General features: G+C 47.3%; 1 protein-coding gene and 1 long non-coding RNA gene across 4 annotated transcripts in view; both read left to right on the top strand.

The window, feature by feature from the left end:
* Positions 1-1018: 1018 nt before the first annotated feature.
* LOC126535567 (uncharacterized) lies at positions 1019-5194 on the top strand. Of its 2 annotated transcripts, XR_008613441.2 has the most exons (4): positions 1019-2000; positions 2272-2363; positions 4009-4167; positions 4969-5194. It is a non-coding gene; the product is annotated as an uncharacterized lncRNA (long non-coding RNA). The 2 variants fall into 2 exon arrangements; XR_008613439.2 differs by lacking the exons at positions 1019-2000; positions 2272-2363 and adding an exon at positions 3175-3743.
* Positions 5195-6332: 1138 nt separating this feature from the next.
* Positions 6333-25615, top strand: part of brun (trafficking protein particle complex subunit brun) — a 642817-nt gene continuing 623534 nt past the window's right edge. For both annotated transcript variants that reach the window (XM_072289153.1, XM_072289154.1), the window contains exon 1: positions 6333-6660. In XM_072289153.1, coding sequence (XP_072145254.1) covers positions 6384-6660 — 277 coding nt within the window. In that variant the 5' untranslated portion in view covers positions 6333-6383. The remainder of the gene's footprint in view (positions 6661-25615) is intronic.

Here is a 25615-nt window from a genome sequence, read left to right on the forward strand (position 1 = left end):
GACGAATATATATAATGATGGAATATATACCAGCTATACAAAAGCGATGACGGCGGTTCATCACACGGGGAAAAACAGCAACGATCACATACAGACGTTAGTGACAGTTCATCTGGCAGTTAGATCTCCTTCCGGCTAAAAGATGATTCTGTGTTTTGTTCTGGACTGATCGAACTCTAGTAATTAGAGTGAATAATGAAATCAGAATCAAATTTACTTTCGCCATATATGCGGGTGCGCATGCAACGACCACTATTACGAGAGCAAGAGTACGTGGAGACCAGTGTGCAAGTCGCAAGGAGAAGACATATCGCGTAAGTATACATTTGCTTTACCAAGAAGCACAAGATTTCAATACTTCAAAAACGGATATGTTTGCAACACTATTGTGTCGTTCATTATTGCTTTCTTCTTTTGTAGTTAAACTGTACGAGTAAATAACTGTTTAACGGGGAACAAAATTTAATAAAGTGGATATTGCATTAGACAGTTCTCGTAATAGTCATCTGAACTGCGGAAAGAGTCAAGAACAATTGTTCGCGAACGGCGTGTTAATTGTAAACGGCCCTGTCGCAGCACAGCAAAAATCGTCAAACGATCTACGCGCAGGCGACTCGTGGACTGTACAGTTCTAGGAAACGTTTCAGTTAGATGTTTTCACTGGGGAGGGTGAAAGAAGAGATTATACGAAGCCGACTTGTGAATAGATGTGAAAATCTGCAATTTTTGTAGCTATTGTCCATTTGTCTAAGAATAATTAAGGCTGCATGCCAATCAATGTAAATCATAAAATGGAGCATTTCTGCTGTCGACGTGGATTTGATTGGGAAGAACTAGAGTTAGATCAAATTATTCAAATTTTTGCTCAATGAACTAATGACGTTCAACAATCAAGTAGTTAAGAATTAATAAAGTCATGGTATATCATGAGTGTTTTTTCAAGCGCCGTCTCCTGTGAAGCATACCTACCATTTTCGTGCAAAGCTCCCTGGAAAGCGTACTGACTGTGTATGCTTGCATGCACCTATCGAACTTCGTGCACATATAGACGTGATGCATTGACGATAAATATTTATTAAAATTCATATTATTTATTTCTGCCTTGTAAAGGTACAGACAGCGGAGGCTCAGAAAAAGCTGTCAGATACAGATTGACAAATCCGCAGCCCCCTTTCGCTTGGCAGAGCCTTTACAGCGAGACCTTTAAAACAAAGACAATTGCACACGGTAATAACAGGTATACAATAATGAGCAAGTACAAAGGGAAACAAAACAAGATTACACAATATTTATACAATACTCCAGAAAAGGAAAACAGAACCTACATGGTAACGTACATAGCACCCAAAGTACTCGACGCATTGAAGAGGTCAAAATTATTGTTTACATAACCATATACATATTCGTATAGAGCTACCAATGCCTGCAAAATATAGAACGCAGATTTTCTTTACACACGCACGCACGCACGCACGTGCACAGCACACACACCAAAAGGAAACCGCGACGCGCTTACAGGAAGCGCCTGAAAAAAAAAAAAGAAAAGAAAGGAGAAGTGTGGGGAACCGAGGTCGGCTTGCGCTGTCGCATCTCCCTCTCCCAGAAGGAATGAAGAGGTTCTTGGAAAGCAGGGACGGGCGATTCTCTCTGTCAGCATCGGCTCCCACCAGCGAGGACGGGGCGCGAAAGCGAAGCGGGACTTTCCTGCTGTCTATTTTTCTTCGTAAGGCTATGTAAGGCCAACGCCGCCTCCTCGCAGGGGCACAGGCGAGTTCCCGCCAAATTGCGCGGGGGCGCAAGCAGTGGCGTGAGTTTCCGCCAAATGCTAGCTCTGGACGCCAGCTCGTTCCGCGTCTCTTGGTAGACTAGTTGGTGCATTTCTGTTATCATGGACTGCGCATATAAACGCCAACTACACAAAAGTGACATGGACAAGAACAGCGCAAGCCCTTTCCATGCAGTGGAGCCGCCGTATCTCGCCGTTCAAGATATGCGTACTCGTAAGTGACATTTTAATTTCACGTTGTGTAATGCATGACTGTCTTTTTCAAGTGAACAAAGGTCGCATTGTATTACGTAAATGGTTTTGCAACGTATGATAAAGTCCTTGTTTTTTGTACTTATTTTTTCTGAGAGGAAGAAAAAAAAGAGGCTTTATATGAGAACGGATCAAGCGTTCGAGAATTGGAACAGGGAAATGTGAGACGTACTTTCATGTATATATGTCTAATATTATTTTTTCGTCTTGTATTTTCCTTAATTTTTCTCTAGGAAACACTGGAACAACACTGCTTAAATTGAAGCACAGTGTGCGAATGACCTGCTACGCTCGGAACTGTTATCACCATTCGGGAAGAAATCAGGTAAGACGCTTGTCTGGTTAATTGTCTTTGCGGAAAAGACATAATTAATTAGAAGTTGCTTTCGTTCCTTCCCACAGATGAAAAAACAAAACTGTAAATGCCTGCACGATATACGTCTGGTGCATTGCAGGTAAGAATGGATTGTGTGTGGCACATCTCCGCATGTGGACTAGAGTAGATCTAGGAACATCAGACAAGAAGTCACGTATGTGAAACCCTGCGGATAGCCCATATGTAAATTGTTCCTCAATTTTTCTGTTGCATTTGCGTAGTTTACGTGTAATACTTTGTCACCACGGTCTCGACGTTATGTATACCTATACATTTGTCTCTTGGCAGTCTGCGTGCTATTTTGTTTGTGCAACTATGTGTTGTATTCATTTATCGCGCTGCCTGAATGTTCTTTTTCGTTTTTGTTTTGCAATGATATTCTGAGCCAAGTCAGTAAGTCTATCCTTCCTGTCCTTATGTTTCCTTGGGCGGCTCTAAAGCATATCTTATAGCGTCCTCGATCACCCGCACCGGTGCGCACCGGGGCGCCTTGGTGCGCACTTTCATCCTCGATCAACCGCACCGGTGCGCACCGACCATCCTCGATAGAGTTACTGTATATGCTACCACAGGTAGCATATACAGTAACTCTAATCCTCGATCACCGGAAGCGCACCCTGTTGGAGCGGTTTTCCGTTGCCCCGTCTCGCACCGAGAAAATCGGCGGTGCGCCGGGGTGCAATCCCAGCAAGCACTGCGGGACGTGCGACGCGCGCGCGCACTGCCGACTGTAGAACCATGTATAGGTGTTCTGTGGCAGAACCGCGGACGCTCTGGCCCGATAGCTGCTCAAGCTGTGGTTGCAACGAAGTTGACGGAGTTAGCTAGTGGAGATGTCGGCAATGAGAAAGGAAGCGCTCCTAGTTGCTGCAATCGATGAGCTTTTTTCAAGTTCGTCTGACAGCGAAGACGACATGCTGATCGACCTCGTCCAAAAACAATGTGGTGAAGAGCGGCCGAAAGTGGACAGGTTCGTTGAACAGGTCGTCAGGATTAATTATAAAATCCATTGGTGTTTGCTTGCAACCAGGTATGTCGGAGCACGCAGTGTGACAAGGTTCGAGCGCTTGCCGCAGATGCTCAGCACCTGCAAACAATAAAATGTGCGCGCGCGCGTGTTCGCGCACGTTTTTCGCGCCAGGGGCAATGTAGCGCTGCAGGCAAGCACCCTGCACGGGGTGCAGTTTTGTCCTCGATGTTGACCCTCCGCAGTGCGCCACCACGGCGGTGCAAAGCGCACCATTCTGGTTTCGGGGCAACTCCGGGGCAAGGTGATCGAGGACGCTATTAGAGGAATATCTAGCTTCAGATTCCCGCATGGAACAGATGGTGAGTGACATGCTGTGTTTTCTTTTTAGAGAAACTATGTATTCATGTTTAATATTTGGTTGATTTTCATTTTGTCATTCATGCAATACCGCAGCCATATGCCGTTCTGTCATAGAACGTTGTTTCTAGATATATTTGTTTTATGTGGTTAAAACATTTAAAACGAGAGCGATCATATTTCTTATCCTGACCATTACATTTTACAGGCCACGATAACCACGTATTTGGATGTCTGGTTTAACTCTACATGCGCTGGTTCGTGCAGGTGAACTTTTTTTCCAGATACGGAGGAACGGACACCGGTCATGCCGTGCGCACTCTTCTGCAGGGCATAATGAAGCTGCACTGCAGTTCAGCTGGAAAGGGTGGCCAGGGAGGAAGCATGCCTTCGTGAAGCTCACGGCCATCACGAATCTCATTCGAAGTAAGAAATATGGCATAATAATCAGCTTTCTTGTGCACGTTGCGAACATCGGTACCAACTGCATGCTTCGTTTTTTTTTTCTTCATTCAAACAAGCTGCTGCTTATTGCATCTTGCTGCGTCCAGTATTAGCACTTTCTTTAATAAAATAATGCCGTAATAAGTGAGTTCTATTTGCGGCGTTCATATTAATTTTTGTCACTGCTTTTGAGGAGTTTGTTTTGCCTCACCATATAATATATGCTGTATATGCTGTTTCTGCTTTAAGCCATGTATGCGGTTTTCTGCAAAACATAGACCTATCATCGTTGCCATCATGTCAGCAAGTATGTGTATCATGCCATAAACTTCCCCTCTTGCCTCTCCAAACATTTACCTTTTCACCTCCTTGTGCCGCTTGGCGCTCCGGGCTCCGGCGCCTTCTTTGTCTCAGCGTTTCAACTTGGCTGTTTCATGCAGTGCTCACGGGAAGCAACAAGACCGATCGTGGTGTAAATAGCTGGCCGCTACCTATAGACACAGTAGCCACTGTGTGTGCGTGTTTTGTTATGGTTCCGTGTTGAGTTCCCCCTATTGCTAATGACATATACATTACCAGCTATCCGGTACTTACACGATTTCTGTCGTCCAGCCACTCTTCCTGACAGCTTCGATACTGATTTGCACGTTGCTTTGTTATCGTTTCTGTTTCGTGAATATCTGGCTTATGATCTTTTTGATTGTTTCATTCTTCAAATGGAATGCGACTAACCACTGAACTATAAAGCGGGGCAGCTTTCTTATATGTGCCGCTTTATTGCAGCATCTGTGAGGAGCACCTTCGCAGACGCTTCACTGGCATCAGTGGCTGGAGTCACGAAACGCTGGTTAGTCGGAGCAGCTGCATGACAGGGATGGAGGCCGGAACGAGAGAAGGCGCCGTGACTCCGCTTCAACGGCCCACCATGAACTAGCGTTTGAAACTTTTGTGAACGTGTGGGTGTATATATCCAAGACAAATACAAGAAATAAAGAGCTGTATAAGAATATTTTGCCTGGCATTTATGTGGCATGAAAAGTACAAAAAAAGCGTTCGCTTTCGTGTGGTACTTCTACGCCGGCCACCACACAAGCATGATGCGCATGCTGTTGTGAGTGCATGATGCAAATGCTACGATTATTCGGAGCGTCAAAAGCAACGTACGTCGGCTTTCAGCACCGGGCCGATGCAGTGCCGACCATTATTAATTGTCGTCAGGGCCATGGCTTGACCGCGTGTGGCATGCGCTCGGCTGCGTTGGCCAAATAGAATGGCCTTACGGCTGGCCGACTGACTATACGTACCTAAAACCTTGGTAGGCCGTCGTATGGGACGCCGACGGCCAAGTCGGCCACAGTGGTCGGGCCTACATCGATTGCCGACGATCGGCCGATGTTAGGCCAATGTCAATCCCCAAAGCTGGGCCGTCCTTGTTTGTTGAGGTCGGACCAACCGTTTTGCAGTCGGCCGGAGACGTCGCGCAGACTTTTTGCCGCGGACTGTTTGTTGCTTGGGTTGTCCGCCGATCAAGGAGCTGATGCTTAATCCTGATTATAGCATCCTGAGTCGAGAGGCCGGGCCGAAATCCTATCATCGAGTGCGGAAAGACCCCATTGCCCTCAACATAACGCGTTAGCCTATTTAAAATGACATGCTCAGCGACTTTCCCCAAACACGATGTCAGAGAAATGGGTCTGAGATTTTCAAGCCCCATGGCCTTCCCCAGTTTGGGTTTCAGAACAGTAGTTGCAAGTTTCCACTCTTCCGGGAAAGAGCCTTCCTTCCATCGGCAATTGATCTCCCGCGTAAGGAACTCAATTGACCGGTCGTATAAATTCCGTAACATTTTATTCTTAATGCCATCCGGCCCTGATGCCGATCGACCCAACGTTGGATCGACCATTCAGATTCTGCAGCGCCATCCTTACATGCGTCATGGGTGTCACGGACATTTTGTTACGACGGATTGCGCAAAAAAGAATTGCCGTAGCCGAATGTGAAAAAAAAATATGCAAATAAAACAACAAATAATAAGGGCTATAATTGGCTACAATTTTTCTTTTGCTATTTTGGTGCTTGCCTACATTTAGGCTTCACTTTCTCTAGCTTTGGGCTACGCTGCCTCGTCTGACCTGGCAACACTGCTGTGGCATTGTGTTGCCGGTTTTTTTAGTTTGTATGCCGCCGACCAGCTGATCATGAGCGCTTCTGTTGTAGATTTCGACGCTCGGCTGGAGGACCACCAGTGCTTGCTGGTGCTGGTGCAGCCACTGTCGTCGCACGTCTCGAGCACTGTGCTCTGGGAGCGCGCCGTGGAGCACATCGGGCGCGTCCGCTGTACGCGTCTCAGCGACACGCAACAGCCCGAGGGAAGCCGCAGCGTGTGGCTCCGCTACACGACCAGCTACCCGGCCGACGGGAGCCTCTGGGGTGACTTCCAGGCTCACCGGCGCGTCCTCGGAGTGCTCACTGTCGGTGGGTGTTTTATTTTTTGTCTTCAATGGGAGGTAGAAGACGAAAAACGGGCTGCCTGCTATGGTGAGTGTTCACACGGCGCCCCGTCAGCGTTCTTATGCCAGGAGGTGGCAGCTCCGTTTTATTCCATTAAATTCAAGGCCCCATACAGAATGTAGTCGGGTAAGTGTTGTCGAATGACACAGAATAATAAAAGAAAACTGAGTTACTCGGTACATTATCACGGGGAGTGGTTGCACTCAATAGTTACCCAGTGTGGTGACCAGACCCGCGGCCATAGCGCACGGCAATAAAGACACAGTAACCACTGTGAGGAGCGTAAGCATACCACAGAACACCTATACAAACTTAGAGAAGGGAAACTGTACCTTCCACAGTGCTACGGAAATAAGCGTAGCGGTGGCGTCGTGAACTAAAGTATGTGACCACAGGTGGCGCTGTACAACAGGAAACGGAAGCGGGGTTTTGCACACGCTTCACCAGGTTTGCACACGCTTTACCAGGTGTTCTGTGGCTTTACTGGGTCTGTGGCTTTACTGGGTGTCTGGCTGCTGCGCCTCGGCAACGTAGCGCCTACATTTATGTAGGCGCTACGTTTGCCACACAGCAACCAAACTGGCGGGAGCACGATCGAGGCGCAGCAGAATACATGTAGCGCTGAGTCATATCGAGTTAAGGCACACTCTGAACTGACTTTTAAGGGCACCCCGAGTAGTGCCGCCGCGCTCCAGCTGTTGCATTTCGTGTAGGGCTACTGACAGAATGCGGTTTCCAGATGGCACGATGGCCTCGACTGGAATAAATGCACACGACACCAAAGATTGAGTGAGCCTGAAAATATTTTATTTGCATTTTACAAGTACAACAAAAAGCACACGTCTACGCATCCACACAAACGCGGTTACATAGTCAAGAACATAGTCAAGAGATGGCTCATTAATAAGGGTAGCACAAACGCACAAGAAAGAAGACCTAAGCTACAAAATGTACGGTCGGCTGCTAAGTATAATAATTTCCCTGTCACCGCGTGTCACTTTTATACAGCATCTTTACAGCACTACCAGGCCGGGTAGTTTGGCGGAAAGAACGCAACAGCTTATACGGCCGTCAGCTGCCTCTTCCTTACGGGTGTCATAATTATCCTAATCTCCGCATCAACGTCGTGCAAGTTCGCATACAGGTATCTGTATCTGAACCATATGTGCCAGCTTAATACACGTGTAGTGAAATTATGATAACCACTGCGTCTTATCAAACGTATTGGTTTTGCAAATGAGCATTACAGCTGACGGAACGACATACTGTAAGTGAAGCACAAGAGAACAAGGACAAAAGGAGGATACAACACTTGAAGAAATGAAGAATTAGTAGGCATACAGCAAACAAGCGATGACTGAGAACACACAATGATGCATCGGGTGTTCTACGACATCGGTTTGCGTACTTACGGTGTTATGGAGATCAACGGCATAAAAACGTACCTTCAAGCGTACTCCCTCAACCTCCGCCGCATTCATTATGATAGTCAACGCCTAAACAAAATGAGGCACTATTCTTTGCCAAGGGTAGACCTTCGTACAGCAAGTCTATGTAATGACTCGCAGACGAAACCAGCATGCTTTCGAAAATGTTTTACCGCCGTAGTATTCGAACGCCAACGGCCAGGAAACACATCGATACTAATAGGCTGTCGGCTGTCGGTGGTTAATCGAGCACAAAAACCTTGACGCTATGACTAAAAAGCAGCTTCAACAATCAAATTAAAAGAAAATCAACTGCCTATTTGCCTGAGGTAAAAAAGCATCCTTAGACACCTCGATTGTTCATGTCAATGGTTTGTGTAAATTAAAAAATTCAGCATGTTCAGCGCCCCTAGCAGAGAAAGCACAAATTAAACTATTCGACCAAATTACAGTAGCTCCACTTGTGCGCTTACGCTGAAACGCGCCTCGATTGATTTTTCGCCCTCTGTGGCCATTTGTTGAACTTGAGTGTGCGGGGCCTGAGCATACTGCCCGCACAGGTCATGCGCTCTGCTTTTTACTGTCCATCGCGCGCCCCCTGGTGGTGTTAGTTACCACACTCCTCCCTCCTTAATACAATAGATTAACAGCATATAAGCAGTTAAAGTTCAAGGGGAAAACTGAAGCACCGGACAGCGTTCCCTAGTGCTCCGATGAAGCCGAGGTGTGGAAGGAGGCGAGGAGCAATCGGTCTGTGTTGGTGTTATGGTGTCACTGGTCTCCAGCTGATAGGGCTCGCCGGGTAGTAGTGGTTGACTCTCCAAGCTTGTCGCTGCTTCGGGTAAACCACTGTCAGCTGTACCTCCGGTCCCTGAGCTGTACCTCCGGTCCCTGAGCTGTACCTCCGGTCCCTGTACCTCCGGTCCCTGAGGTTCCGAGCGTGTGGTAGTAGGGCTGGAGCACTGACGGTTGTGCTGGTCGGGTATCGGCTGAGGCCTTACATGGTCGAGATGCCGGATCCATTGTCGCCCATCATCCAATTGTAGCTCCACCTGTGAATTGTGTTGCCTGGTGACTACAGTGGGAATCCAGCTCGGACCTGGCCGAAAATTCCTGGTGAATACTCTGTCTCCTGGTTGTGCTGGCACCCTCGGTTTCGTTCTTTGATCGTACTCCATCTTCTGAGCGAGTTGTTTCTGGAGGACTGTTTTCCTTAGGTCTGGCCGCAGCAGATCCAATGCAGTCCTGAGCCTCCGTCCCATCAACAGCTCGGATGGGCAACACCCAGTGACATTGTGGGGTGTCGACCTTTATGATAACAGTATTCGTGCAATTTGTGCACGAAGGTCCCCTGGGCCAACTTTATGTAATTTTACTTTCATAGTTTGAACGGCTCCCTCTGCCACACCATTAGAAGCCGGGTGATAGGGCGGTACTAGCATCCTGTTCACGCAGTTCTTCTTCAAGAATGTCCCATACGTTTCCCTCGCGAATGCGGGTCCATTGTCTGATACCACCATGTCTGGGAGGCCCTGATTCGCAAACATGACCCGCATGCATGCAATTGTACATTCCGCTGAGAATGATGAAACGGGAAAAACTTCAATCCTTTTGGAGAATGCATCAATTACAATAAAAAAAAAGGAATTCCGGCAAGGTCCCACATAGTCCACGTGGATCCTTGACAAGGCCCTGTCTGAGAACGGCCACGGCGTCATAGGCACTGGTCTCGGTGGTCTCTGTTGTTGGCCGGTGAAGCAATCTTGACCCATGGTTATGATGTCTCTGTCTAACGACGGCCACCACACATTACTTTGGGCGATGCTTTCATTTTTGTGACCCCAGGGTGGCTCTCGTGTAGTAACTTGAGGACTTCTCCTTGGAGGCTGGAGGGTACCACAACACAGTTTCCCCAGAGCACACAGTTCTGATGCACACTCAACTCATTGAATCGGGACATGTACGGTCCCCCCTCTGATGTCAAGTCTTGAACATGACCAGACCATAAATCCTGTAGCACTCTTGACAACACCGGATCTCTTGCAATGGCTTCTGCAACCACCTTTGATGAAAGGACACGGGGATAGACACCTTCAAGCATGAATACCTCCGCAGCCGCCCCTGGAGAGCAATTAATTGTTGGCAAGGGGAGTCTGCTCAACCCATCTGCATAGGCTATCAGACTTCCAGGCCTTTAGCTCAAACTTTAGCTGAACCTTCCAGCAGCAATGCCCAGCGAAGAAGCCTCGGCGAGCATGTTTCCGGAATAGGCCCTCCAGCACGTAAGAGGCCCAACAAGGGTTTGTGGTCAGTAGCTGCTTCAAATTTCCGTCCCCAGAGATACTGCCTGAACTTTGCGACACCAAACACGAGACCAAGTGCCTCTTTATCCAATTGACTATAATTCTCAGTGGCCGTGAGTCTTCTTGATGCAAAGGCTATCAGTCGCTCTTCTCCAGTAGGCTCTCTCTGTGCAGGAACTGCCCCCAGGCCATGAGGGGAAGCATCAGTGATCAACACCGTGGGTTTGGAGGGGTCATAATGGGCCAAGACACGAGCGGATGCGAGCAGCTCCTTGGGGCTCTTCATGAATGCAAATAGCTTTGCAACTCTTTCACATCTCGAGGTTTGGGAGCATTCCGTACTGCTTCAGTCTTGGCAGGATCTGGATGCAGCCCGGCAGCACTTATTATGTGGCCTAAGTACTGGACCTCAGGTAGCAAGAACTTGCATTTTGCAAGTTTCAGCTTCAAGCCCACCGCTTGCAAGTGCTCTAGTACCTTGCAGACATTTGCCCAATGTTCGTTGTCATTCACGCCTGTTACGATATTGCCATCGAATTAAACTGCGACATGATCAAGACCTCCCAGGAGGTTTTCTATTTCCCTTTGAAATATGGCTGGGGCAGAAGTAATCCTGAATGGCAGTCTCATGTATTGAAACAAGCCCTTGGGGGTATTGATAATGACGAACTCCTGTGACTGTTCTTCCAGCTCGATCTGCTGGTAGGCATCCTTTAGGTCTAGCTTTGTGAACCTTACTCCTCCCTGGAGCTTTGTGAACAATGTGAACAATTCCTCTATGCGTGGCACGGGATACGTTGCCACAAGTGCTATGGGATTTACAGTCAGCATGAAATCACCGCATATGCGCAACTGCCCGCCTTGTTTTAGCATTAGAACGACAGGTGCTGCCCATCTGGCAGTCTTCACTGGTTGGACCATGCCTTGGAGGAGCAGTCTCTGTAACGATTCCTGAAACTTGTCTTTCAAAGCAAAGGGCATCCACCGGGGCTTAAAGAATCTGGGTTTGGCATCTGGCGGCACCAAGATGCGAGCCTTAATTCCACGGGACATGCCTAAACCATCTGAAAACACCTCTTGAAAATGGTCCACAGCTCCTTCTTTAGACGACACCGACAAAATCAATTACAGCTTGCTGATTCCGAACTGGAATTTCTTCATCCAGCTTCTACCAAACAATGCTGGGCACTGCCCCTTTACCACAAACAGAGGTAGCCGTCTCTCCACTTCCCCAAGCTTTACAGCGGCCACAAACTTTTTGGCGACTGGTCGTGTGTCTCCGCAAAAACTCCTCAGCTGTACGTTGAATCGTTCCAAGGCGGCCAATGGGAACAGTTGCCTGAACTTTGTTTCACTTATGATTGAGACACTGGTGACCGTATCAAGTGCCATCTCTAGTGGAACCCCGTTAATGATAACCGTAATGCCTATAGGCGCCAGCCCATCCGCATGAAGTGCCCAAAGGTCGTACGCTCCACGCATTTCACTCGCTCTGGGTACCCCAAGCACTGCATCCACTGTGCTCACGCGCCTCGAATCTGCATGCCACGCCTGTCTGTTTATGACTCGCTATCACTTTTGCACACTCTTGCCAGATGCCCTTGCCGCCTGCATTTGTAGCACACTGAGTTGACGTGTTGGCACTGGCATGCTTGATGGGCACCGCCGCAGTAGAAACACCCGCGTTCGCGACCCCCAGGTTGCACTACGTTTGTTGCCCCCATGACAGTTCCGACTGTCAATTGGGCTGACTCTGAATATACTGAGAAAACATTTGAGTATACTTGGAGAAAACTTTTGTTGGTGAAAGATAAATTGAGGCGTTTGGGGCCTGTAGGTCCCAGGCTACATTCTTTGGTTGTCTTGTCTCTTGTGTGTATTGTCTGGCTACACACAATACATACAGTGTTTCAGTTTTTTTTGGCAAATTTTTATTCCGTAGCCGTTGCGGCAGCCTTTTTGACAGCTGTTACTACCCTCCCCAACGAAGACATCTTTTTTTCAAAGCGGTCGGCTCGCTCTTTTTTGCCTTCCGAAATTCTGTTAACATCGCTTGTAGTGATGTGCTGTCCTTCTTCCTTTTCTTGGCCAAGGCATTCCTCGGTTCTTAGCTTAAAACTGCAGCTGAGGCAGGGCTTGAAAAAAGTTTGACCATGGACGATGCTCCTGGCTCCATGTCATCACTGTCATCACCATCAGGAGACTTGCCGAAAAACAGCGTGCAGTATTCATGGGGATAAACTTCAGTGAAATTGAGACAACTGCACCTGCTGTCTTTTTCTAGTGTCGCTCCAGGCTTCATGAGGACAGTGGGATTTATATGGTGCTTTCGTTCTAGCACCTCACTTAGCTCACTAAGAAAGAAGAAAAGAATTAGTTGGAAAATATTGACGCGTCTATTCTTCTATGCAGACGACAACGAAGATAGGGACATTAACGGACTTCAGCTAGTGGGTCACGGGGATTCGGCGAGGACGAAGAAGACGTGTCTCTGGCCTGTTTTGTATTTGAACAAGTTGTCCTGCGGTTCTTGAACGTCTGCCTGTCTACTATCCGCGTTGTACTGCGACACTGGTGGAGGAGCGGGCTACTGACCGCGCCTGATGCTCGGGAGTCCTTCCGGGAGTCGTTCTTCTAGCCCGGATGCGTTATCACCAGTTACGACACCCGTGCATCGCTTTAGTCGTCGACTGTTAGGCCTTGCCCCGGAGTTCTCCCCTCTTCAACCACCTCTCTCCAGGAGCTCCACACATGTCGTAATGGCCGAAACCAGCCCACCGCAAGCACCCCAAAGCAGCTGGTTTTCCAGTCCACAGCAAGTAACCGTTCTGCATCCTCTGGTTCCCGATCGCTATCGCGGAGCAGTCTTCGAAGACATTGAAGACTGGCTTGACAAATACGAACGCGTCGCACAGATTAATCAGTGGACTGAGCAGCAAAAGCTCTCCCACGTCTATTTCGCCCTTGACGACAGTGGCCGTACTTGGTACGAAAACCGCGAAGCTAGCCTAACAACATGGAATGACTTTCGTCAGAAAATCACGGATACTTTTGCGAGTGCCGACCCACGCGACTGTGCCCAGCAGATGATAGAGCTAAGGGTACAACAACCTAATGAGTCGGTCACAATGTTCGCCGAGGACATGGCCCGCCTCTAATAGAGCCGACCCGCACATGACTGAAGAAAGAAAGTTGCGCTACCTCATGCGAGGTGTAAAAGAGCAGTTGTTCGCGGGACTTGTGCGGAATCCACCAGTCACCGTCGCCGACTTTATCAAAGAGGCTACGGCTATGAGCGGGCCCTTCCTCAGCGATGCAGACAGTATGATCGACTGTCCACCAGCACCACAATCAATGCCGCCGCAGTGATTGGCAAGTATCAGAAACCCTTGCAGGAATTGATCAGAGAACTCGTCAGAGAAGAAGTTCAAAAGATTCTGACACCGACAGTGGATAGACCCATAGCGTCAATCGTCGGAGTGGTGCGTGACGAAATCAGGCAGGCGTTACCGGCAGCCGATCTTCAAGATCACCAGCGTCCCATGGCTTACGCAGCCGCTGTCTGATGTCCACCACCCGTTACAACCACACCGCCGTACCACCAGCCTCCGACAGTCGCGCCTTGGTCGCCGCCGCAAGAGGAGGCTTCGAGGCGCGCCCCCATTAGGCCACTGCAGTCCCACCAGCAGCCGTCGTTCGCCGCGCCTTGGTCAACGCCGCAAAACTACGCTACGGGACGGCCGCAATTTCGGAGGACCGACGTATGGCGCACCGTCGATAGGCGCCCACTCTGTTTTCACTGCGGAGGCGCCGGTCACATTTCGTGTCATTGCTGGCATCGCGACGCATTATTTCGACCTTTTCGTGCGTAGTGCTATGGTCGACGTGCAAATGACGACTCCATGCTATGCCGCGACGAAACTGCTTTTCAGGGACCACCAATAGCGCACCGAAATGACGAATCTGTGCCGTGTGTTCAGTCCGATTTCGGCCGTCGGTCGCATTCTCCAACCCCTCCACGTCAGATGCCTTCCCCTACTGGACGTACTTTTGCTGACCTACGGGGACGAAGGTCACCCAGCCCACGCCGGGGAAACTGAAGGCGGCGACCTCTGGGGGTAAGGTTGCAGGCCCACCGCAAGACAATAAAAAGCCTTAGACACTCTCGTCGCAGAATGACGTGAAGCCGATAAACCCTGCCACCGAAGAAATTGTGAGCGCCGACATTGATGTTTTGGTGGATGGACAGCCAGTGACAGCGTTAGTCGACACTGGTGCAGACTTCTCTATAATGAGTCAGGATCTCGTCCTCCGCCTGAAGAAAGTAAAGACACCATGGACGGGACCCCACATTAGGACGGCAGGTGGGCAATTACTGATGCCTATTGGAAGATGTACTGCTAGAATTAGCATCCGGGATTCTTCTTTCGTGGCCACTTTCATCGTTCTTCCTGTGTGCTGTAAAGATTTGATTATTGGGATGGATTTCCTGAAAGAATATGGCGCCGTAATTAACATTCCAGACCGCATGGTGACCTTTTATAAGAGCCCTGGTTTAGTCCATTGCTCATCGCCGCAACGAAACTCCTTTCGTCTAGCAGAAGACGACGTTGTCATCCCATGTCGATCATGTACCCTTGTTTCGGTAGCATGTGACGCACCGTTTCATTGCGAGGGAGTTGCCGGCCAAATAACCATGTTGTTGCTTACTCACGGTATCTCAGTCGCACGAGGAATCGTAAATGTCACTGACGGGCGCACTAACTTGTTACTAACCAATTTTAGCACAGAGCGACGGTACCTTCCAAAGGGCACGGCTGTGGCTTATTTTGATGATGTTGCGGATGTTCGTGGCTGCTGTTCGCTACTCGAAGAAGCACCTATGCAAGACCCAGCTTCTGCACTTGACGTCAGCACTGCTTTGTCGCAGCACGAACGAGAGCGGCTTCTCACGCTATTGTCGAAGTTCAATGACTGCTTTGCATCGACGTCCAGCGTCGGACAGACGCCTCTAACGAAGCATCGGATAATTACAGAGGATACGGCAAGACCAATTCACCAAAATCCTTATCGTGTGGCTCCCAGAGAACGTGATTCAACCATCAATGAGTCCCTGGGCATCTCCTGTAGTTCTAGTTAAGAAAAAAGACGGCAGCTTGCGTTTCTGCGTGGACTACCGAAAACTAAATCAAGTGACAAAGAAAGACGTGTGCCCGCTTCCCTGTATAGTTGATTCACTCGACAGGCTTCGTCACGCGCGTTACTTCTCTTCAATGGACTTAAAAAGCGGATATTGGCAAATCGAAGTAGATCCGAGAGACCAGGAAAAAACTGCTTTTGTGACGCCAGACGGCCTATACGAATTTGAAGTCTTGCCTTTCGGCTTGTGCTCTGCCCCTGCTACATTCCAACGCCTCATGGATACTGTGCTTTCGGGTCTGAAGTGGAAAACCTGCTTAGTGTACCTGGACGACGTAATCGTGTTCTCAGCAACTTTTGAAGAACACCTCGAATGGCTTAAAGCGGTTCTGCAGTCCATCCGGTCCGCCGGCCTCACCCTGAAGTTGGAGAAGTGCCACTTTGGCTTCGCGGAACTACAGTTTCTTGGTCACGTCGTCAGCCACGCAGGTGTTCGCCCAGATCCTGAGAAAATTGCCGCCGTATCACAGTTTGCCGTACCATCCGATAAAAAGGCTGTTAGGCGCTTCCTAAGCCTCTGTGCCTATTACCGGCGGTTTATTGCGGACTTTGCTCGCATTGCGTAGCCGTTAACTCGCCTGACGAGAGGCGATGTTGCTTTTGTATGGGGCGACGAGGAGCAAGGTGCATTCAGTGACTTGCGGGAACGTCTCCAGACACCTCCGGTGCTTGCTCACTTTGATGAGACCGCTCCTGCATTGCTCCACACTGATGCCAGCAATGTTGGCTTGGGAGCTGTTCTTGTGTAGCGATAGGAGGGCACAGAAAGAGTACTTGCCTATGCCAGCAGAACACTCTCACGCACACAGGCTAATTACTCCACAACTGAGAAGGAATGCCTCGCCGCAGTATGGGCGGTTATGAAATTTCGCCCATATTTGTATAGCCGCCACTTCACAGTTATCAGCGACCACCATTCATTGTGTTGGTTGACAAACCTTAAAGACCCTTCGGGACGACTGGCGCGTTGGAGCCTACGGCTGCAAGAGTTTGAGATGACTGTCAAGTACAAGTCGGGGAAACGACATACGGATGCTGACTGCCTGTCTCGATCGCCGATAGAGTCGTCTCCTCCACCCGAAGAAGACTCGGCATTCCTCTGTGTTCTGGACACATCCACCATCGCCCAACAACGGGACGACCCTGAGTTGCTTGAACTCATCAATTACTTAGAGGGCAGATCTGTGAAACCACCTAGAGTTTCGCAAGAGGACTGTTGTCGTTTTGTTTGCGGGCCAAAGTCCTCTACAAAAGAAACTTTTCTTCGACCGTATCCCCCTATCTGCTCGTCATTCCTGCAGCTCTTCGTACGGAAGTACTTCAAACCTGTCACAACGAGGTGACTCCTGGTCACTTAGGCTACACGAGAACATTGGCCAGAGTGCAGCAGAGGTACTACTGGCCGAGACTTAGCACCATCCTGAAACATCACGTCTGCACTTGCCTCGACTGCCAGAGGCGCAAGTCGCCTCCGTTGAAACCAGCTGGCTTCCTGCAACCCGTCCAGGTTCCTCACACACCATTTGACCAAATCGGAATGGATATATGGGTCCACTTCCTACATCTACTGCAGGGAATCGCTTCGTTATCGTAGCAAACGACTATCTCACACGTTATGCTGAAACAATGGCAATCCAGAGAAGCACAGCAGCCGAGGTGGCGCGCTTTTTCGTTAAGCACATTGTGTTGGGCCACGGCGCAGCAACCGTCGTAATAACAGACCGAGGAACCGCATTCACGGCTGCGCTTTTAGATCACGCCTTGCTGCTAAGTGGAACGGCGCATCGAAAATCAACCGCGTACCATCCACAAACCAACGGATTAACAGAACGCCTAAACAAAACAATTGAAGACATGCTCTCCACGTACGTGGATGTTGAACATAAAAATTGGGACGACATCCTACCGTATATCACCTTTGCATATAACACGGCAAAACAAAAGACGATGCGCATGACTCCGTTCACCCTTGTTCATGGACGGGATGTACAAACAATGTTGGATGCGATGCTTCCACATGACTTTGACGACAGTGATACGGATGCTATTGTGTTTACGCAACGCGCAGGAGAGGCTCGGTGACTCGCGCGCTTGCGGATCTGCCAGCAGCAAGACTACGATGCAGGGCACTATGATCTTCACCGTCGAATAGTATTCTATGACGTCGGCGACAGAGTGTAGGTTTGGACACCCATACGGAAACGAGGCCAAAGAAGACGTGAAGTTGTGTCTCTGGCCTGTTTTGTATTTGAACAAGTTGTCGTGCGGTTCTTGAACGTCTCCCTGTCTACTGTCCGCGTTGTACTGCGACAATATGAAAGCTGGAGACTGCACTCACTGGTTGACAACATTCACTCTTCGTGTTCATGCACAGCCCTTGAGTGCCCAGAATTGTTTTTCGTTTTCGACTTTTTATATGAGCGCTCTAAACTTTTCTATTTGTTTGGCACGTGAAGTTCAGTCAGCAGGGCCGAGAACTCGGTAGACATCATGTCAGCAATCGCCTGCCACATGGCCTTTTTTGTCCTGTGAAAAAAGGGATGGATTAAAAATTGGCAATTCCAGCACATTAAAAGCTGATGAGGTATGCTCACAAACTTCTGAGCAAGCAAATTTGAAATTTAACTTTCTGTTAACACTTAAATGAGAAAGTAATTTCAACTTTCTTGAAGCCGCCTCGCTTTCCTACGGGAGGATTCAGTTCCTTATATTTTGAGATGAGGAGCCGGGTCCTCTGAGAACTCCTAAGTTCAGCTTCGGAGGATCCGGATCGCGCCTCCATTAGTGGGGTGCCGAGGACCGCAGTGTTGTTCCTTGATGGCAGGTAATGCCGGTGAAGCAGCTTCAAATGATGCTGATGGGGCTCCCGTACCAGAATCTTGAAAGATGACCGTAATGACTGTTGCATCTGTGGCAGAAAATAGTAACGAATAGAGTTTTAGGAATGTCTGTACTCGGGGCTAAAGTATTCGAAGCTTCACATGCGTGCTCACTGGTAAAGAAAGACTTATCGAACTATGCACTCAGACGAGTTTGTTGTACTGCAGTACAGCAAATAAACATTAGCGTCTTTTTACAGCAAAGCTGTTTATGGCTAGGGTGCTAGGGTTCTGTATATTTTTCGTGTTCGTCAACAAATCTGAATTTGCAGAAACTCAGCTACTGAATTAGATGCAAAATTGCTTCATTCTATGCAAAAGCTTATACATCCCATCACTTGGATATGCACTTTCAGTCAATTAGTTATCAGTAGGCACCATATTCAAGATCAGCAAACTCTCGCAATTAAAAACTTTTTTTTGCTTGCTTGCGGGGGTCACTGCTCAAGGGGGGCATGAGCCATTCATTGTCTTATGTGACGGACAAGTTTCTCGTTGGGTAGGTATAGAAATATAATAAGAGGTGATATGAGGATGTGTGTGCGTACTTATCAGTGTGATGACCATCGAACAGCACAATACATACATACCCAAGTGATGAGATGTAATAAGCTTTTGCATACAATGAGCCCAATATAAGAACATGGTCCTACTAAAAATGCTGACTAAGGCACAGCGATTAGGAAAATGTGTGTGTGTTCGTGTGCTGCCAATCTAAAATAAATGTGTTTAGCTCAGCTTCCTCCTTATAGAATTTGTCGAGGGATCACGTACATGAATAATAACTGCATTGAAATTGCCAAAGATGCTGCAAATGAATTTTTGAACGCTACGCACTGTCAAGACAAGGGAAATATGTACTTATTAATAAAGAATATACTCATATGTCCCAAAAACTGTGCCCGAAATTATTGATATCAATGCTTCCATGTTTTTTGTCTATTAAATAAGTAAAGAAAATATCACCCGACCTTTAGAACTATATCAGTTCTAAACCAGCAAAGCAGTGCGTGCTGCTGATATTAAAAATGTAAAGGTCGTAATATGAAGTTGAAGGCAAATATTTTAATGAAACTTCACCATTCAAGAACCTTGTTTACATTTCTGTACATATGCAATGGCCAGGGAGAAATCTCAATGACGCTGTCCTTCCTTCTAATGCATTGCGCAGGAATAGCTGTCACCATTCATGTATTATGAGTAATTGCACCGAAATTATAGTCGCAACAGAGAGCACATATAAAAAGCAGTTCTGCAAAATATACGAGAGCGAGTCAAATGGAACTGAGCCTGTGCGATATTAAAAGTAGTCTCCATGAGCATTGAGACATTTGTCCCACTGACTTACGAGTTGCGTGATTCCTGCCTCATAAAGTTCCTTGGGTTGCTGCTTCAAAAAGTCTGGAACCGACTCCTTCACGTCATCGTCTGACACTAATCTGGGTTCTTTGAGCGGTTTTGTCAATTGCCCCAAATTGTGGAAGTCGCAAGGCGACATGTCTGGGCCGTATGGTGGATGTTGAAGCGTTCTCCACTTTAACTTTGGCAGTTTTGTGTTAACCACATCAACGAAGTGGGGACAGGCATTGTCGTGGAGCAAGGTGACCCCATTTGTCAATGTTCCACATTGTTTGTTCTTGATTGCAGCATGCAGCCGATCTGGTCTTTCACAAAATCGAAAACGATTGATAGTCTCTGCAAGTTTAGCAAATTCGATCAGTAATGGCCCGTGATGATAGAAAAAGAAAGTCAGCAACACTTTTCTGGCGGAAATGACGGCCTTTGCTTTCTTTGGCAGTGGTGAATTCGAATGTTTCCACTGTAAGCATTGCCATCGTGTTCCAGCCTCGTAATAGTGGCACCATGATTCATCCCCAGCGATAATTGCAGACAAGAAGTTGTCACCTTCATTGTGATACCAGATCATATGAGTCAAGGCAGCGCCGAACCTCTCCTTCTGGTGGTGGTTGAAAATCTTGGGCATCCATTGCGCACACAAGAGCTGATAACCGAGATGTTTATGAATTATGGTGTGAACCGTATCGTGATTGATGTTCACACGTTCTGCCAATGAAATGTCTTCAGGGTGTCACCAACTGGAAAAACCGGGAATTCTCAGGGATCTTTAATAGTATGGAAATACTCAGGGAAAACTCGGAGAATTTGTCCTTCTACCAGGGAAAATGGTATAATTTTATTGAAAGAGGACGAAAGTTGCAGCAATGGTGGCTGGAGTAACAGAGAGAAATCGTAACGAATCGTTTTTGGACACGGTGTCGTCGGCTGGAATTGCCAGTGTGCAGTCAACGAACAACTTTCTGAACGCCCGATAATTCGAACTGCTTCGCGGCACCGCCACGTACCCCATACAGTCAGTGTTTAAGAACATGAAATTTCGGGCGCAAGAGCCCTTCGCAGACCGATTTTCCGGATTTTTGCCATGACCGCAGGTTTGAAACGGCAATCACAGCCACCACCGCCACCATTTCGATTACCTCGCCGCCTTGAACCGGTGCTCTCGCAAGCAGTCCCGCTGGCAGCCGCAGCCAACATGGCGGCAAAGCTAGGCCTAGCAATGACACCGACTCTGCCGTTGTGGTCCTCGCGAGCATTTGTTAGCCGGCGAACAGCGGTCACCTCAGAAAGATAAAGAAGCATATGTGTCAATATCTTTTGAAGATAATAGCATCCTAGTTTTGTCATCTGACAGCTATTTAGGTGCTCTTGAATTCTGTCGTGTTAATCACGCACTAGCAGCCATTTTCTCATTAGGAGGAAGCTTGTCTCAGCAGCAGTAAGACTGTCATTTGCCTTTATTTCCATGTTTTTGAATGCTTGTACTGCCTTCTCTTAGCAGCGCAAGTCATATCAGATATAAATTTGCACACACCCATGTCATCAGTAGCAATAGTCTTGCAGCTGAAATAAGCAACAAAGCAAGGTTTGCAACAAAGGAGACCTGCGGAAAGAGTAGCTTGCTGAAGCCATCTTAGCTATTACTTAAAAAACATATGCAATGAACAGAGCACCAAGAATGCTACCCTCACAGTCAGTGGCGTAGCCAGAAATTTCGTTCGAGGGGGGGGCTCACGGTCCGGCTCCGCCTCCTCCGCATGGAATTTGTCGAGGGATCAAATACATTAATAATAACTGCATTGCCATTACGAAAGATGCGGCAAACGAATAGTTGAATGCTACGCACTGTCCAGATAGAGGAGTAAAATATGGATTTTTTCATAAAATAGTATACTCGTCCTTAGACTTCCGTCAACCAAAGGACCAGGCAGGATTCCGTAAAGGCTACTCAACAATAGACCATATTCACACTATCGATCAGGTGATAGAAAAATATGCGGAATATAACCAACCTTTATATATAGCTTTCATTGATTACGAGAAAGCGTTTGATTCAGTCGAAACCTCAGCAGTCATGGAGGCATTGCGAAATCAGGGTGTAGACGAGCCGTATGTAAAGATACTGAAAGATATCTATAGCGGCTCCACAGCCACCATAGTCCTCCATAAAGAAAGCAACAAGTTCCCAATAAAGAAAGGTGTCAGGCAGGGAGATACGATCTCTCCAATGCTATTCACAGCGTGCTTACAGGAGGTATTCAGAGACCTGGATTGGGGTGAATTGGGGATAAGAGATAATGAAGAATATCTTAGTAACTTGCGACTCGCTGATGATATTGCCTTGCTTAGTAACTCAGGGGACCAACTACAACGCATGCTCACTGACCCGGAGAGGCAAAGCCGAAGGGTGGGTCTAAAAATTAATCTGCAGAAAACTAAAGTAATGTTTAACAGTCTCGGAAGAGAACAGCAGTTTACGATAGGTAGTGAGGCACTGGAAGTGGTGAGGGAATACATCTACTTAGGACAGGTAGTGACTGCGGATCCGGATCATGAGACTGAAATAATCAGAAGAATAAGAATGGGCTGGGGTGCGTTTGGCAGGCATTCTCAGATTATGAACAGCAGGTTGCCATTATCGCTCAAGAGAAAAGTTTATAACAGCTGTGTCTTACCAGTACTCACGTACGGGGCAGAAACCTGGAGGCTTACGAAAAGGGCTCTACTTCAATTGAGGACGACGCAACGAGCTATGGAAAGAAGAATGATAGGTGTAACGTTAAGGGATAAGAAAAGAGCCGGTTGGGTGAGGGAACAAACGTGAGTTAATGATATCTTAGTTGAAATCAAGAAAAAGAAGTGGGCATGGGCAGAACACGTAATGAGGAGGGAAGATAACCGATGGTCATTAAGAGTTACAGAATGGATTCCAAGGGAAGGGAAGCGTAGCAGGGGGCAGCAGAAAGTTCGGTGGGTGGATGAGATTAAGAAGTTTGCAGGGACAACATGGCCACAATTAGTACATGACCGGGGTAGTTGGAGAAGTATGGGAGAGGCCTTCACCCTGCAGTGGGCGTAACCAGGCTGATGATGATGATGATGATGATGATGAGTATACTCGTATGTCTCAAAAATTGTTCCCGAAATAGCTGATATCAGTGCTTCCATGCTTTCTGTCTAGTTAATACTTAAAGAAAACATCACACGAACTTTAGAACTATATCAGTTTGAAACCAGCAAAGCAGTGCATGCCGCTGATATGAAACATGTAAAGGCCATGAAATGAACAAGTTGAGGACGAATATTTTAATGAAACTTTGTGAACCTCCGTGCTTTTCTCTGATTTGCATCTCTCTATCTCTTTTGTTCAAGAACTTTGTTTACATTTTTGTACATATGCAAAGACCAGGGAAAATCTCAATGACACTGTCCTTTGTTAGAATGCATTGCGCAGGAGCAGCTGTCATCGGTCGTGTATTGTGAGTAATTTCACCGAAATTATAGTCGCAATGGAGAGAACATGTCTTACAAAAAGTGGTGCTTCAAAGGATACGAAGAAGTACGGAAAGGCTGAAATTCTTGTATTTAGTTTTTCATGACAAAATTGGAATTGATAAGGCATCATATATAAAACCATTGTCAGAATGTACCATGCGCTTTTGTCCCTCTAAGAAAGTTGCAGATTTTATAAATTCCACTGATACGTTAAAAAATTTATTTTTCCGAGAACAACCCCTGAATGGAATTGTCTACCAGTTGATGTTGTAAAATGTGAAACAGTCAAACTATTTATAAATGGGCTTGGGCACCAAGCCTGATTTTTTTCTTATTGTGTTGGTTGTATAATGCTGCACTTCATTGTAGATAACGCTACGTTTATTTCCGTCTTTTTCTTTGTTCAGTTATTTTTCTATTTTTTTCACCATGTCTTTGTGATGTTATATGTTGCAACTATTTGGCCAAAAAAATTATGTATGCTCACTCCTGCTTAAGCCATGGCACCCAGGCTATCAGTATGGAATAAATGAAATAAATATAAAAATAAGGAATTCTGCCAAATGTACGAGGGCGAGTCAAATGAAAGTCAGCCAATGCAAATATGTGACTAACGGCGTACTTTGTTTAAATGTAGTCTGCATAAGCATTTAGACATTTGACCCACTGACTAACCAGTCACCTGATTCCCATCTCATAAAATTCCTTGGGTCGCTGCTTCAAAAAGTCTGACTTACTCCTTCATGTCATCGTCCGACACAATTGTGGTTCCTTCAAGCTGTTTTTTTCAAATGCTCCAAAATGTGGAAGTCACAAGGCGACAGGTCTAGGCTGTATGGCAAATGTTGCAGCATTTCCCAGTTGAACTTTGCCAGTTTTATGTTGACATCAGCAACGTGGAGACGGGCATTGTGGAGCAAGGTGACCCCATTCCTCAATTTCCACATCATTTGTTTTTGATTGCGACATGCAGCCGATCCGACGTTTTACAATATCCGAAACGATTGTCTCTAGGTTTAGCAAATTCGATCAGTCATGGCCCCTGACGACCGAAAAAAAGTCAACACCTTTTCGGCAAAAATGACGGCCTTCGCTTTTCTTTGGGATTATGAATTGAAATGTTTCGTCTGCAAGCTTTGCCGTCGTCTTTCAGGCTCGTAGTAGTGGCACCATGATTCGTTCCCGGTCACAATTGCAGACAAAAGTAGTCACCCTAATTGTGATACAGGATTATATGAGTCAAGGCAGCGCCGAACCTCTCTGTCTTCTGGCCGTGGTTCAAAATCTTGGGCACCCATTGCGCACACAAGAGCCGATAACCGAGATGTTCATGAATTATGGTGTGACCCGAACCATGACGGATCTTCACACGCCCTGCCAATTCACCTATGTTTATCCTCCGTTCTTTTCTAATTAGCCTTTGCAATTGTGTTGGGTTGATTGCACGGTGGCTTTGGCACGGTCTTGGATTGTCTTCGCAACTTTCACGTCCTTCTTGGAACCGTTTGCTCCAACGCTTCACAGTGGCCAATGAAATGCAATGTTCAATGTACATGGCAGCCACACGGCGAATAATTTCTTTTTCCGAAACATCTTCAGCTGTCAAAAACCTCACGACAACATGCTGTGAAACTTTCGGAGTGTCCATTATACTACGAAACCAAGTTCAACCCAATGTACAAGAGCATTAAAGAACTTTTATCCTCACACCTGTGTGTCACTTTCGTAAACGAGAGATGCCTCTGTGCTGTGTGCATGCCTCGCAGATAATGAACTGAACCATTATTGCGCGAGGTGGGTTGGCTCATTTCCATTGCACTCGCCCTCGTGCATTAGAAATGCAAAGATACAATGGAAAATGCAAATGCGAAGATACAGCTTGATAGAAGGCAAAAAGTGTCACTGGAAACAAAGTTCACTACACGTATACACAAAACCTCGCAACAAGATATATATCGATACCTATGTCTCCAATAAATCTACGTATCTAAGAAAAAGTCACTATATAAAAGGCGTCAAACAAGGCAAATAAACATGTTGCGCAACCACAGACTCGCAGATCACAGCCCCCCCCTCCCTCGACTCCCTCTGATGTATCGTGCGCGACAGGAGGCAGCGAGCTTCCTCCCTGCTTTTCTCCCTTGCGCACACAAGATTGAGCCACCATCATCGGCAAACCCATGCCACCCCCCCCCCCCTCTTACGGTTTCACTCGCACATGCGGTGCGCGGTCACGATGTTATTGCCCTCGGACTTTATA

This window comes from Dermacentor andersoni, chromosome 7, assembly GCF_023375885.2.
Source record: "Dermacentor andersoni chromosome 7, qqDerAnde1_hic_scaffold, whole genome shotgun sequence".
Lineage (NCBI taxonomy): Eukaryota > Metazoa > Arthropoda > Arachnida > Ixodida > Ixodidae > Dermacentor > Dermacentor andersoni.